General features: G+C 38.7%; 1 protein-coding gene across 1 annotated transcript in view; it reads right to left on the bottom strand.

The window, feature by feature from the left end:
* Window positions 1–15,971, bottom strand: part of ZFHX4 (zinc finger homeobox 4) — a 126,241-nt gene that overhangs the window by 106,313 nt on the left and 3,957 nt on the right. Inside the window, exon 2 of the mRNA XM_075705799.1 lies at window positions 15,726–15,971. This exon is cut by the window's right edge and continues 257 nt beyond it. Coding sequence (XP_075561914.1) covers window positions 15,726–15,971 — 246 coding nt within the window. The remainder of the gene's footprint in view (window positions 1–15,725) is intronic.

Here is a 15,971-nt window from a genome sequence, read left to right as displayed (position 1 = left end):
GAGGTGGATTTCATTCTAACAACACACACTCTGTATCAAACAGAGGAGCTGTTTCAGTGAAAGGGTAAACACTTCCAAACTCAAATCCTGTCCTCTTTTTCACACCCTCTTTGTGGAGCAGTGTCTCTGACTCTTCCTTTGTAACTAGCCTTTTCTCTAGAGCACCAGAAACAAATGGAAAAACCCTAGAAATAAACTTCGGGAGAAAAACAGAAACAGTAACCATCAATTTCAGCAAGAAATTACCCAAATAACAGAACTTTTTGAACTGGATAATTTCTCACAGTAGTGACAAACCACAGTAGTCAAACCACAGGAGAACCATGTCCCAGTCAATTGACAGAGTTAAGAAACACTGTCATTTCGGAAAACTCCTGGGCCAACTCCATTCTTGGAGTAACACTACTGAGATCAGCAATACTGCAACAAAGATGGATTTGGCCGACATTCTTCCCATTTCTTTCCGCTCATCACCATTTCAATAGGAAACAAACAATTTTTTTAAAGCTTCAAACAAATTCTACAGAGGATAAAAAGTCACGCAACCAGTGAAAACCTTGTATTTTTCCTGCATTTTTGCAAATGTTTAGACTTTTGTTTAACAATATGACCTATCTCATACTAACGAAAACACCTCACAGACTCTGCTCATGCCATTGGCAGCTGAATATCTTATCTTTGTGGCAAATTGAGGAAATAATCCTCACCAAAAGCTAAATGCTAGGTGAAAAGTTGGGGGATGGGGTGTGTGAATGAGCGCTTGGTATACATTTTAGCAACCAAAAAGAACAGTCGGTGCTTGGAAACAACTGCCACAGTTCATCAAGCCCAGAATGCCCTGACACAGCCCAGCCAGGCTCCCTGCAAGGTGAACACATGAGAAATGAAACCTACCTGAGCAAGGGATCAAAATGCAAGACTACAGTCAGACAGACCCTACAGTTTGCAACAGCAGCCGCTGCCTTTCTGTCCCAGATAGAAAGCTCCATGCAGTCACCAGCATCCCCCTGAGCCGGCTCTACCTCGGAGCTCCCCACAGCTCGCCGTGCAGGGGGGATTTCACTCTCGTCACAGGCACACTTACATGTGCTGTAGCTAATGCCCTTCCCGGTCCTTCTCCCGACACATCTCGTGCGTGGTGTGTGGTGGGAAGGACAGTGCACACACAGCTGGCTCTCTGCCAGCCAGGGACTCCCTGACACGAGCAGAGTAACCCTGCCCTCCCCCACAGCAGGGAACTTGCATCAAATCTCCAATTTCTTTTGCTCCGTTAATGGCAGAAAGGGAGCTGAGCCAAAGTTAGAGAGAGTTGTCCTATGACTGTGTGTTTGTCATATGTTTCCTTATTTCAAGTTTTCTCCAATGACTAATACCCTCTTTAAGAGTTTCAAACAGAAGTAAACTATTCTAAGATGCAAACTGCTGGAGATAGTGAGAACCATTTAGAAGTATTTCACTTTAAGGGGACATAGGAAATAAAAAGGGAAAAAAACAGCAGTTATGTCCTTTATTTTTCCAGAAAGAGGGAGGGGAGAGAATCTAAAGTATTCCAAACCTAATTTTGTGAAAAGATATTCAGTGAGCTACAGCCAAGATAAATAAGAGGCATGCATATCAACATGCCTCTTTTGCTTTAACTAATTAGCAGTATTACAGGGTTCAGTAGTGACATTTCAGCAGTAATTGATCCTCTGATGCAATTTTTGTGTATTTCAAGCTAGCCAATACATCTAGCCAAGAGGCCTGTCCAAGGGTGGAGGCTGGCAGTCAGCACAGAGAAGCCGGTCACCGCCTGAGCGTGACCTTGGACCCCGGGATGCTAAACACATGCAATCAACAGGAGCCACTAGCACTCAGCATTTCTGAAAATCAGATCCCTAATTCCTTCACTTTTAGCACTTCCTTCACCACTGGCAGGTAGCACAGCTAATTTAAATTCAGGTGGTGACTACTCTAAACTAGTGTTTGTATGTACCCACACAGGGAATCAGGAACTTCCTCGCTTGCTCTGAAACTAGTATTTCATTTCAAAATTTGTGCTGACTTGGTGGAGAGAGCATGTGGCTTCATATTTTCACATTACTTCACACTACATACAGGGTAACTTAGTTACCATATATTTTTTTCTCTTCTAAACCCTAATGTGAAAGGTTCTAATGTCAAGCAGCATGAAGACCAGAACAATCCGAAAGTCAACACAGCTCCCACAGTATGAGTTCAACCACAACAGACACCCCATCTGTATTTCATGGTGTACCTTAATAACAATCAATAATACATTAAAGCATTGAACAGTATAAAAAGAGCACAATACAAAGAGTCCATCTGAGTTATGCCTCAGCCTTGCAGTCCACGTGCAGAAACATCTTCTGGTTTGCACCAGCAAATGAATATCTGGGGTAAATATTTGCAGATAGATAGCTAATTGGATATTTCTCTGTTCTTCAGGCTTAATGAATTCAAGTATCTTTTTTTTTCCAAAAAAAGTGGTCTTTGAGTGGTCTTATATGTACACAAACGTCAAATCATTTTATAAACTGAACTCTTGGCTCAATCACATGCAGTGGTGGCTCATGGCTCAATCACATACGAATATCTGAACTGCATTCGGGTATTTGCTCCCCAAGTCACTATGTGTAGCAATAAATGTAGGAAAGCAAGGAGAGGCAGCTGTCTGAAGAGACAGGCAATGTGACACGGGGGTAAACTGTATGTTTTTTTCCCTCACACTCTTAATATTAGGGGGAAATGAGTTCTTTCACAGGGTAATCCAGAGCTGGAGTTTTTCTCTCTCAGCTAACTAAGCAGGAAGCGGCCTAACCACTTAATGTAGACACCTAACGCAGAGGAAGAAAGTCATGGATTAGAAAAGGCCAGAGACAGAAAACAAGCTAGAGGAACTAACAGACCATTTAACAGAACAAAAGTTACCTCTGGGTCTTCTAACATCAAACCAGGACTGATCTTGCAGAGGGCATAAATGAATTCATGCCAGTAAAGACCAGCCAAAGTACCATCAGGAATGCCAGAGAGGTTTAAAGCTAGCTGAGCGGGCAGGTGAAATTCAGTACTGACAAATTAATCCAAGAAAATGTATATTAGAAGGAATAATTTGAACCAACCAAATAAGTTACCGGTGTCTAAGTTAAATGTAACCACTCTAGGCCACTTGGGCATCAGTATGAAGGGGGGCATGGGAAGAGACATGCAATAAAAGGCAACAGAGTTCCAGCACAGAATGCAATAGGATTTGATTAAAGCAGATTATATTTTTGTATGCACCAGGCACAGCACAGTAAAATCACACAGTCTCACTGAGAACAGTGTGTTCAGTTCTGAAATATCTGTGTATATCAAGAAAAATTTAACAGGGGTACAAGTTCAGCGATCAGTGATGGAATTAGCAGAAATGTGGAAAAACTTCCACTAAAAGCAACACTGGATAGATTTAAAATCTTTGGTGCGCAAATGGTGTAAGTAAAAGAGAGACATGATAGAAAGATCATAAAATAATCGTAAAGATGATTATGAAGATACAAAGATTATATAGAAAGATCATAAAACAAGTAAGAACACATGATCTTTCTTGTTCTATTACCAGATGAATAAACAAATAAAACTTAATAAATTAAATGGATGACAGAAATTTTTAAAAGCTGAAAAATAATATTTATATGCAAGTTAAATTAACCTGTGGAACTCCTTCCCACTGCATGTGATTGAGCCAAGCATTCAGTTTATAAAATGATTTGATGTTTGTGTACATATAAGACCACCTAAAGACAACTTTTTTGTGAAAAAAAAAGATACTTGAATTTGTATGATGTTAATTCATTGTTCTTTAAGTACAGGGGACATAATAATGCCAAGGTCACGGGTTCAATCCCTGCTCACTGCAGGGGGGTTGGGCTAGATGATCTCTCAAGGTCCCTTCCAACCCAAAGCATTCTATGATTCTATGATTCTATGAGAAGAAAATGAATTTTTCTGTATGAGCAACTTTATTCCACCATATTTGCCCACGACACATTTTTTGCTCTGCTCTGACAAGCAATTGTTGTTAGCCAGTCTGGAGCAAAGAGATTAGATAAGGTGGACTAATGGTATAATTTGCTGTGATAGGACAATGATTGCATACTTGGCCTATCAATATGTTGTTACTTCTCAAATAGCATTCTGTTATGGACAGCCACTGCAAGAGATGTATTTGACTAACTTTATTTGCAATGGAGTATTTTTCATTAGGACAGGTTGGAAAGATATCTCATGATTAAGTGACTCAGAAAGAGCTCCAAAGAAGAAAGAAATATTCTTTACACCCAGACCAAATCCTGGTAATTTCAGCCCTAAAGGTGTCTATAAGAAAATTATGGGTAACTGGAAGAAGGAAATTAGAACAGAATGGAAATCCAACCTCTACTACAGCAGACACTAACATATATAGACCTTTGTACAGTATTATAGCAGGTGACAGCAGCAGCTTGGGGTATGTATGGACACACATAGCTTTAAATTCTGTTTGTGCTCTTGGGAAGTGTACACTTTTATAAGCACACATACCTGCCTTTTGGCTTCCCCCCACTACGCCCCCTGTGCAAGAAACGCAGTCTCCAACAACTGTGACTTCCTCCCTAACACTAGTGTTGGATACTATCTGTGTCTCTAAAGTTCTCATGAGCATGAACAACTTCAGACTCCATCTCTGATTGCTCCCAGTAACAGACACCGTATTAAGCACACATACAGATAAATATAGGCAGACAGAAAGACAGACAGATATTTCTTCACATATGTGAAGAAATTAAATGATACGCTTAATTACATTTCTGTAAGGTCCATTTAGACTGCCAAACATACTGGGAGCCAACTTCTCACTCACCGCTACTCGGTTAGAGACACATTTTCTTTTTGCCAAAGGTCATGCTCTGTTTTCTAGCCCAGAGAGTATTGAGCTTACCTTCTAAATCTATTAGGACAAACAACTACTAGAAGTAAAGGAGAGACATTTGTTTAGTTTCTGTTGTGAACACTGAGGCACAAAGCCTTTGTATCTGCAGACCACAAAAGCTGAGGGAAATGGGATACAGGCTTGAACTTTGTAACATGAGATTTCAGAGTTCTCCTTTTATTGATTACCAGCTCAGCTCTCTTCCTTATCATAAAAAATATTACATACATACAACTCTTCAAAACCAGCACAGCTTTTGTCCTTTGTTTACCCCAAAATGCTTCAGGTAAACCTTATCATCCATTTGATAGTTTTGAGGTAGCTGAGGCCAAGAATTTGAGCTGTTCAGTAGAGAACTCATGAAATAAAAGAAATACCCTACAAAGACTTCTGGATCCAGGTCCTACGTGTAATATGGTGAGTCATAGGTGATCCCACAAACCTATTTTTGTTTTTCAATAAATGAAAAAAAAAAACCAAAGAGACCACAAAGTGTCTAACTGAGAAAGTATTTGTTCTTTCTCAAAAATACCCAACAGGAGTCCTAATGACTAGTTCCAAAGATTTTCACTCCTTGAGTTCTATAAGCCACAGAAATTCAAGTATCATAAAGATACTGGTGAAGCCTGCTGTGCTACAAGAAACACCAGTCGACATAATAACAAGGAGAGCACACATTGACAGCTTATCTAATTCATCATCACCTAGGAGACTACCTTAGCAAGTCAAAAACTGACAAAGAATATCCACAGCTTAGGTACATCACCTATTTCTGAGATGCATCTGCAACAGGGTTAGTCCCAGGGGCCAATACAGTAGTGTTTTTGAATCTGCCCAATGACTCTAGGTCACAAATTTGGTAAAACTAGTCTTAAACTATTTTTTTGTGGCCTGTGATCTTTGTCATCTGAGAGCTGACCTCAGAAGATCCTGCTCTGATATATCCCAGCAGGGTCCTGACTTCCTCCTGGGTCAAAGATTTTGAGTCACAGAAGTTCCTGGACAAATAAGGACACAAGGTTTTCAGAAACACTTGCAGTTTGGCCTCGTTTTTTCCACCAGCTTCATTCTTCCTAATTTCCAGTCATTCATTAGCTGCGTACATATCTGCAAATGCCAAAGGGTGTTTCCAAAATAGTAACATCTAGATACTAAAAGCTGTCTTATTTCAGTAGTAAAGCAAGCCTTTTTCCATGCTCTCATCATTAGCAGACACAAAGAGCAAGAATACCAAGATCCTCCTTAGACTTTGTTTCATTGTTCTAGCTGTAAAAATATCAAGCTTCTGGTCATTCACAAAGTGTTTATTCAATTAGAAAACTGTAGTATGTTTGCCTCAATCTATTTCCCAGAGAGCAAGCTTTTGTCTAGGTTACATAGAAAATAGGAACATTGTTGTTTGAATGGTATAAAGCTACATCAGGGGAAGTTCAGATTGGACATTAGGAAAAGGTTCTTCCCTGAGAGGGTGGTCAGTCACTGGAACAGGCTCCCCAGGGAAGTGGTCACAGCAGCAAGCCTGCCAGAGTGCAAGGAGTGCTCTTAGGTTTTAGGTAGGTTTTTTTTAGGTTTTAGGTAGTCCTGCAAGGAGCCGGGAGTTGGACTTAATGACCCTTATGGGTCCCTTCTAACTCTAGATATTCTGATTGTATGATTCTATGAATAAGAAGAAGTGCCCTTCCTTCTCGTTTGCCATTAGGGCCCAGAGTTTTGAATTTAGCTTAAGGATAACATCAGTCATACCTGGTATGATACTTGAGCCAGTTGCAACTTTTCAGGATTTCCCATGGAAAACATCTTCCTTCTTAATAAAGCAGTTTGGAGACAACTGACCTCCCCCACTCCCCCAGCCAAGGACTGCTGTAGGCCTAATCACAAGTTTAGGATATCAGTGGAAAAATTCCATACATGTCAACTTTAGAACAAGATGATATAGACCACTGGAATTGCCTGCTAAAGTTCTGGTAAGAAGAGTTTCCACTGTATGCCTTTGTTTTAAACAGGGTCATCATAACAGGGTTGAGCTTGAACTTTCTCTGAATAAGGGTAACCTATTTTTCTATACAATGTTTGGGCACAAACTATCCCTGAACGGCAGATTCTGTGCGGCTTTTAAGGGTAGAGATGGCTCTATGGTTCTTCTCCAGTAGCAGTGCAAGGAAGCAGCGTATGTTCCTCCTTTGGGGGAGTTTACAAGGGAGACCAGATTCCAAACAAACACTCTTCTTTGGGCAGACTCCTGAATACTGTCCTTATATGCTAGGTTGCCTGCACAAAACCCAGCAATAAGCCAGTAGTTATACTCACATATTTTAGACAGATGAATCATGTTAACAGGATGGTTTGATTAACACTCCAGAGTAACAGTTTTAAGTAGAAAAAGTGACATTGTTTGTTAAGCAACTCATGGTCAAATAACGACTCTTGGAATGAGATTAGTATATTACCATTCATGGCTCCCATTAGCAATACGTAGTTTCCTACTCATGCATATAAGCAAGGAGCAGGAGCAGTGCTCATACTCTTTGTATATGACAAAACCATTTTTTTTCTTTTTTTGTCACTGCTACTGCAGTAGGATGCCCCAGGCGTGGGAATCTGCACACTTCATCATTCAAGGACTACCTTTGCTCAATTTTTGTTTCCTTCAATGCCTCCTGCCTTTAAAAGCTAAAGATTATCTTAATGCCTTCTCTCCCACAGGGAGAGTAGCACATACAGTTTCCCCTGAGGCTATGGTGCACAATACTCTGTGCATCTGTCTGCTGCGGAACTGCAGGGCTGGCACCTTCTGCTGCAGACCAAGGGGGTCATTTCCATGACATCCTCCTTCACGGCTGTCCACAAAGTGAAGGTCTTGCAGTTCTTAGCAAAGCTTCACTTTCTTTATATAACAGCATGAGGATGTACAATCATCATTCTGCACTATCAGCCTGTATTAAGTACACCAGCCCAACAGACAGACCACCAGGATCAAAAAATATTACAAGCTACCACTTGTCATTTATGTTTTATTAACATAAAAACCCTACCCACGTTTAATGTAATTACTACCTATTTCCTGTTGTACCGTATTTTGCCCACAAACACACACATGGAAGTTTATCCAATAAAATATGTCTCCTGCATTGTGCCCAATTCTTGCTAAAACCAACAGAATTGGTATTACTCAGCATTTCACACCAGCCTCTTCATTATCCTTCCTTACAAAATCTGACTGGAGCATTGCTCCAGTGGTACCCCAAAGGAGAAAAAAAAAAAAATGCAGAAAATGGATTTGTCTGTCTATCAAGATAGAGCCAATACAGTCTCAAGAGCTGTGTGTCAAGCAGCTCAAAGCTCAGTCCTGTACATAGGAGCTCTCTAAGGTTTTATTCCCATGAACCCCCCCATAATTTCCCAATTCTGGCAGTTTGTCTGGATGGACTGACAAATGCATAGACCAAGGGAAAGTTTCTCCTAACTCACTTAGCAAAAGCAATAGCAAAGCTGAAGTACGCATACGCATATCAAAATACAACTTTCCTGTTATGGCTCAGTCTTTTTCTTTTAGTGCTCATTCTTAAATACATGGAAGAGATGGTGGAGAAAAATCCCACCTGGGAGAGTCTGGTAAGCTCTAATTACAATTTTAGAGAAGACACCTGTAGTGGGTTGCGTAATAACAGCTAAAATCTCCTAAGGGTAACAAGAAAATCTATGTTGCAAGGCTGGGAGGGAGTGGCCGCTAAATCCATAGCTGCAATCTATTTATGCACATATACACATGCACTCACATTGACATAATACTCTCACATACGCTATACACTGCATCTCTATTTTGAATCTCAGTCAGAAATAATTTCATATTTCTCTTAATGTCAGAATGAAAGAACTCCAGGCACAAAAACCAGCTGTTATACAGCCATTTTGTGTGTTGAGCATACTGACTAAATGAGGCTGATCATCTTTATGCTGCTTTTGCTCTCCTCCTTGCTCACTCTTCCTGCTCTGTAAGGAGCAACGGGCTCGGGACCCACTGGGCAGGCTGCGCATTGCAACTCATGTCCAAATACTCTGGTACAGACTCCTTTCAAAGAGTAACCTTACACATCCTCACCTAGGACTGCACGCAGACAGGGATCCTGGACACAATTTCAATGGAAGAACATGGGGATTCTTTAAACCGTGATTTAAGAGAACCTTTTATGCTTTAGCAGTATACCATAAGCTGAATACAATGCATGTTATTTTTCACAAGGACCATTATGTAGGACTATCTGAGAGCCAGACAACATCTGAATATCGAATTAAATATACATGAAATATAATGTGAAAATTATTTATCTACTATTATATTTTAAATTTAAAATTAAAAAGAATAGGTTTGAAATTACTATTCTGCTAGCCCACAATTCGTTGGGTTTTTTTTAAATAAATGTCCTTGTCTACAGTGTATAAGTACATACAGTACGCATATACCTTATGTATAGCTACGTACAGCTGACTACACAATGTGTTCTTTGAACATTCGTTTCTCTTTACACATATAAGCACAATCTGAATTACAGTAACTAAAACTTGCAGTGGAAATTAAATTTCATAAAACATTTAAAACCTTAAAAGAACATAAACCTGAAAGTACTATAAAAATTGAAATATCCTCTATTGTGAGGTTTATGTTTAGCAACAAATTAGAATAACTTTTGTTTATCACTGAAAGCAGCTTTCTTCACCTAAACAAACAATAAGAATAAGATTAAGCAAAACATGTTTTGGCTCCTCAGATGTGCAGACATATTCCAATTTCCTTTCCACAATGATTTTTATGCAAATCAATGCTGCACAATCTCCTGACCTCTTTTACCATCATACTGGGACAATGACAGTTCAATAATTGGACTGGCACATATCTAGGATATTTGATTTTAAATTAAAAAGTTAGTGCAGGACAATTGAAATGAAAAGAATGTGGCTTGCTGTTAATTCTGGACTGATCAAGTATCAACATTTCATGCCAAACAGAGTAAAGCAAACAAAGTGATTGGGGCTGTTAGTCCATTCGTCCCCATATGCATATACTTCACACCCCCCACCCAGTTGTTAATTCCTAACAACGATGCTTTCATCCAGAACAAGGATAATGAGAAAAACCCAAGCAGTGTTCCTTGGGGAACCGTTACACTAAAAGTTACCTAAGGACTAAATCCCACTTGTGCCTCCTGCACGTGATAAAGATGAGCAAAGCATTCAATATCCCTGGCTGATTTAAAACCCAAATATGCAAACAGCATTATGGAATCCAGACAGACTATTCTGCTTCGCTGATGACAGATGCAGGAAAAAAGCTAGTCTAATTAAGATTTTGACTTTGAACCAGCAGAGAAGTGGACACCTCGCTTTAAAAAAGTGGTGTATAACCCCAGCTGAAGAGCAGGTGCTGCACAGTATTTGCATTTCCTGCAGAGGATGCTAGCTAGCAGGACCAACCAGCTGACCGTGAAAATTCTTGGCCCTAAGTGACCCAAGGACAGACTATAAATCCATCCTATAAAATATAGTAAAAGCCCCATTTGTTCTTCCACCCTTTCAATATGTGATGTTATACATTTGTGATTATCTCATTTTATTGGGCTCTTTAGAAAGCTGTTTATGATCATTTGTGGACAAAACAAAGGCTCATTGTAAACTCTTTTTTAAATAAGTTGGAAGGTCAATATGAAACAAAGGGCACCACTTTCATGACTGCTACATGCAAGCTATGCTTGTGTGTGTAATATTACAATGCATTTCAGCAAAGGGATAGAGTCCTAGCTAATTACAAAGCTAACATATAATAGTATTGCATTAGCAGCCCAAGAAATTCCTATTGAATTGCATACATCTGAAAACAGAAAGACATGCTTGTGCTGAAACTTAATTATCTTGGCAAAAACTGTGAGGGCCAGATTCTCAGACGACATAAACACAAAGCTTTGCTTTACACTCCTGAGGATCTAATTCTTTGTTTATTCAGACAACCTCCATCAGCTAAAACTTACCATTTGGATTGACTAATTTGCCTTATTATTTATGGTATCTACAGCTAAATAACACAGTTACTACTGAATTTATGGAAGGAAAAAGAATACTGCTGATCTACAAATACAAGGTCTGAAAGAGACAATCAGCGTGCTCTGCCAGGTTAAAAATGTTAACGCTGTTGCATTCCACCCTAGGCAAAGAAGACAAGTCTTTTTCAAGGACAGTTCTGAGTGAAATTCTTTTTTATGGGTTCAAAGTAAAACATTATGGTAAAAAATGAATACAGCTTTGTTTGTTTCTTCAGTCATCATTAGCAATAGACATAAAGGTATTCTGTTTTTGAGCCCATATGGAAAGATCATCAACACTTTCTGCTTCTGGGTCCTTTGCCAAAATACCATATCCCACATGCCTTTTACCTTAAAACATAAAAGAAAAGGTGTTGTTCTGGTCAAATAAAGAAATAATTTTTACTAGCATACGTCTAATGTTAAAGCTGCCTAAATCCTGCCAAAGACATTAAAACACCATCTGCAAAACAGATTTTCATTAAATTGATCAGTTTAAAGTTAAGCAGCTAGGCAGATGATGCGTTTGAGCTAACCTTTAACCTTTAACCTTCTTAAACTGAAATCAGGTCACTTCTTTTGGGTAATATCTTTGCTGTTTGAGAACATGAGAGGTAAAGTCATCTATCCAAATTGAATTGACAGTCATAGCATTAATAGTGTTATGGATCAATATTTTGTCAATAAAGGGAAAACCAAAGTAGTTTTCACACAGCTCAGTATTACTCTGCTATCTGCTGCCTGTCACTTTCCCTGAACTCCTAAATAGTTGCATATATGATGTAATCTACAGTAAATATCCAATATAAAATTAATGTCTTTTAAAGCTATTATCAGCTAATTGAGGAATGTTTTTTATACACTAATTTTAAATATTTATTTGTGATTAGAAATTGATCCTGTCATTGAGTTACTTGGTTAACTAAAATTTCTTTTCAGCCACTCCAGTTTACTTTGCAAAAAGGATACCCTGTATTTATTTATTTATTTATCAAAAGTATTTGGAAACTATTGTATGAGCACAGGACATGATATATACGGTTCCCTGATTCAAAAGCTATTTGACAAAGCTACAAAATGGCTTCCTTAAAAGCAGTTCCAGCTATATGGACTTTACAGAGGCAGATCACTGTCCTGCCTCAGCTTCCCAAATCTGCAGAAGTTGAACACTTCCTCCTGCCGAATGGAAATGCACTCTGTTGCTATAGAGGCTTTCTCTGTTTACTGGTGGCGTCACTGAATGCTTCTTGATGGATGCTGTGAAGGACTTGCAACTCTTCTGTGGTTTAATTTGCTAATATCGAGCTCCACAATTCCAAATGTAAGTCTTTGGGAAATTCATTTAGCCCAAGCTGAGTTCACTCAGGGTAAGGCCGTCTTTGTTCTGGTTCCTAGCAGCCGCATTACCAACACCATTTGAATACTGCACTTCTATAAGGAGCAATCAGGCCATTTACTTTTTTAAATAACTTAGGAAACAGCTAAAGGTTTCACTTTGCCACATTTAGAATCTAACTTTAAAAGTGACATTTCAATAGTGCCTCAAATTATACAGCTTCAGAAGAGAAGCTCTGATGTTCATGGTCGCTTTAAAAGTTACATTTATGAAAAGACATCCTTTTATTCCACCAATAGTTAAGCAAAGGAAGAGAAATCAAGCTGTTACGGCAACATTTATAAGAAGAAAATTCACAAAACAATAACATTTAAATAAATATAAATTACTAAAGAAAAAACTTTGAGGTACTTGACAAAGCAAAGGAACAAAGTCACAGATTTTTTTTCCGTGCTTTCAGATGGTTTTAGTATTAAAGTTTTTATTGCCAAACCATATTCACAGCACCTTAATTTTAAAAGAGTTAGAGGAGCTGCTTGAATATGAACACAATTCATGAATATTCGATATTGCTCCCAAGGTATATATCTATTATTCATACAAATTAACGTTCTTTTTTTCCTTAGGTGCTCTAAAAGTTTATCTGATGTATCAAGAGAAAAAAAATTTACAACTCTCTTGGTGTCAACAGTTTCACCGAGACCTGACAAAACTATCAAGTCTGCTAGCAGATAACTTTACAGACTTTCAAAATCTCATTTATTTCCACCTTGAGGCCTGAATGTACACCCACAAATAAAAGTAAAGTTTTCTGGGTGACGTACAGAGGCATTACATTCCATTATAAAGCAGCCACATCTAGAACATTTTGGTTATTTGGGACACGCTGTAGTACTGCCAAGCCCAAATCTTAAATAATAATAATAATAATACCCCAACTGATATTTTAAATAAGCCATTCCTCTCCTTCAAATTAGCCTTAAAATGAGATTATATCAAAATAGTGTGTGCACATGTACATGTTATCTGCTTTCTGAGAGCTGTTAAGCCTAGGAGGGTTCAAATTTCAAGCTTCTCTAAGTCATGAGGTACAGAAACTTTTTAAAAAGCTAAGATTCTCACTAGCAATCCTAAGGACAGGCCTTAAAAAATACATGTATCGGGAGACTTGCAACCCTATGGTTACCAGCAGTACAATTTCTATTGTCCTTCGGTAGGACATGAGGTTTAGAGGGTGTCTAATAGCTTATGCGTTCCTTCTGCACTGGGATGTCTTTCTCCCAAACTGATTCAGAGACTGAAAAGAGGTTAGCAATGGTCATTTGCCATGTATGAGAGCTCCACCACATAGGCGCTACTGAATTGCTTCATCTTACAAACCAGGATCTGGAAAAGAAGCAGGTCTGGCGGCAGGACATTTTTAGTGATGAGGGCTAAAAGCTCAGACTCACTCCCTTAGTACGCTAAATCAAACATGTTGTAGGACATGCTGCAAACCCAAACATAGTTGACAAAGATTTCTCTAAGGATTGGGTTGAGTGAGTGAAGAGACAGTGCTGTTTTGAGTAGATAGTTTGTACCTTGCAACTCCATAGCTATGCTTATAGCTTTATTTAAAAAATAAGCAACTGGCATCTTATTTTCAACAGCCTCCAAAGCTTTGATGGTGAAGCCATCTCAGAAAAGCCCTCTGCCTTCTGTTCTCCCATCCTATCATTCCTATCTGTGACACAGTTTGCAGCAACATCTCTCTGAATGGTGGCATTATAAAACAGATCATTGAAATCATCCAGGTGAACATTCCAAAAAAGAGATGGGAACTAACTATGTTTAACCTAGTTCATTTTAAAAAACTGACTTAGAGTGTGGCTTCACAATCAGCATAACTGGAGGGAGCAAGGAACCACTTCACAGACAACAGCGAGCAGGAACTTCTGAAGGCAGTTTTGCTGCTGAGGCAGGCTACCTGTGTCACTAGACTCTCAGATCTTTTGGCACTTTTCAAAACAGGACTTTGGATCTTTAAAAAAACAACAAACAAGCACAAAATCCCCACCTCCCTAGAGGTAAGGAAAAATGCAATTTGAATAAAATACATGATTAAATTAGCAGAACAGCCAGCACTGTGGGACAATATAATAGACCCAATCTTGTGTTACTGCCATTTTTGTCCATAGCAGATCCACCAAGGTTACAACTATTAGGTTATAAAATGAAAATCCATGTGCACCCTGTGTTAGCTCAGAACAACCATTTGAACATGGTTGAACACCAGCAAAATATTATTTCTTGGTTAAACTAGAGGTCTGCTGAGGCTTTTCTATATTTGTTCCATGTGTACACACTTTCAACATGATTAGAAAACCAGCATAGTTGCTGTAATCAGCAGATGACTCCTGATAGTTTAGTTATCACAGATTTCTAGTATAAATCAATAGATAACACTTGCAAAATGGATTTTCTAATCATATTTAGAGCTTGTTACAGTGACTAATGGTTTGCAATATTTCCTGAATTTTTATATCCCCTAGACAAAAGAAGTTTTTAATAAGTTACAAAGTTATTCATCTTGGAAATGAATGTGTTATATTTTGTACATGAACCAAGACAATCAAGCCAATCCAGTAAACACACTGCAGAAAATAAGTTACCCCATAATTAGGGTTTGGAAAAAGTCATGACAAGTTGTGTAATAAATGGTATTCATCACTCCCACATATTCATTATATCCACATAGTTTTTTCCAGTAAAGATAAAAATATAGTTGCCATTCTACTAACATATTTATCTACACCACACCCTTTCATGTTTGTGAAAAATCATTACTGGCTTGGAAAAGAAGGGGAGACAAAAGGATGACAGTGCTTACTTTTGAATATCCTCGGTAATAATGTGGCATATTGCATGTGCTTACTGAAAATACCAATGTAAAATAACTTGGCTGTGATAGATTACAGTTGCAAATAGATACATGTGCCAGACAGTGATCTCCTTCCCTATGCACGGTATGGAAAAATCATCATTTTCCATAATCTCTGACAAGCTTCTGATCAAAATGTAACGGACAAAGTCTGAAAAGATTATAAGAGATATAAAACCCCTCTAGTCATTTATTATGAGAGAACTTTTTTAAAAAAAACTTACGTTCCCTGTGTTCACAGAAAGTGCATCCTAAACAGGCCCTGAGGTGACTCAACACGACTCATCGGGAACACTCCTTCCTGACTAGCCTGCATAGCTTTTGTTCAATTATACACATGTTCAACAAACATTAATTCTGCGGATTAATCAAAGTCTTGTTCGATTAGCACTGAAACAGTTAATTTCCTAGTCTACTTGGTGCCAACTGAAATTGCTGTCACTGGCTTACCTTGTACAGTTTCAGGGCAGCCTCATGCCTGTGATTGGTAGTATGTAAGCGCAATTTATCCACGCTGTTGGTGTAGTAGTCACAGGCATTACATTTGAGGTGAACTGGGTTGCCAATGGCAATACACTTCAGCCTCCACTCATTAGTTTTGCCCCCTTCTTTAATGTGAGCCACCAGTTGATATTTCTGCATATGCTTGTCAGTCTTGCAGTGGAGCTGGAAGTTCGCTTTGAGCTGAGTGTTGTA

This window comes from Pelecanus crispus, chromosome 2, assembly GCF_030463565.1.
Source record: "Pelecanus crispus isolate bPelCri1 chromosome 2, bPelCri1.pri, whole genome shotgun sequence".
Taxonomy (NCBI): domain Eukaryota; kingdom Metazoa; phylum Chordata; class Aves; order Pelecaniformes; family Pelecanidae; genus Pelecanus; species Pelecanus crispus.
The sequence above is the reverse complement of the archived record's forward strand: the minus strand, read 5'-3'. Positions and strand labels throughout refer to the sequence as shown.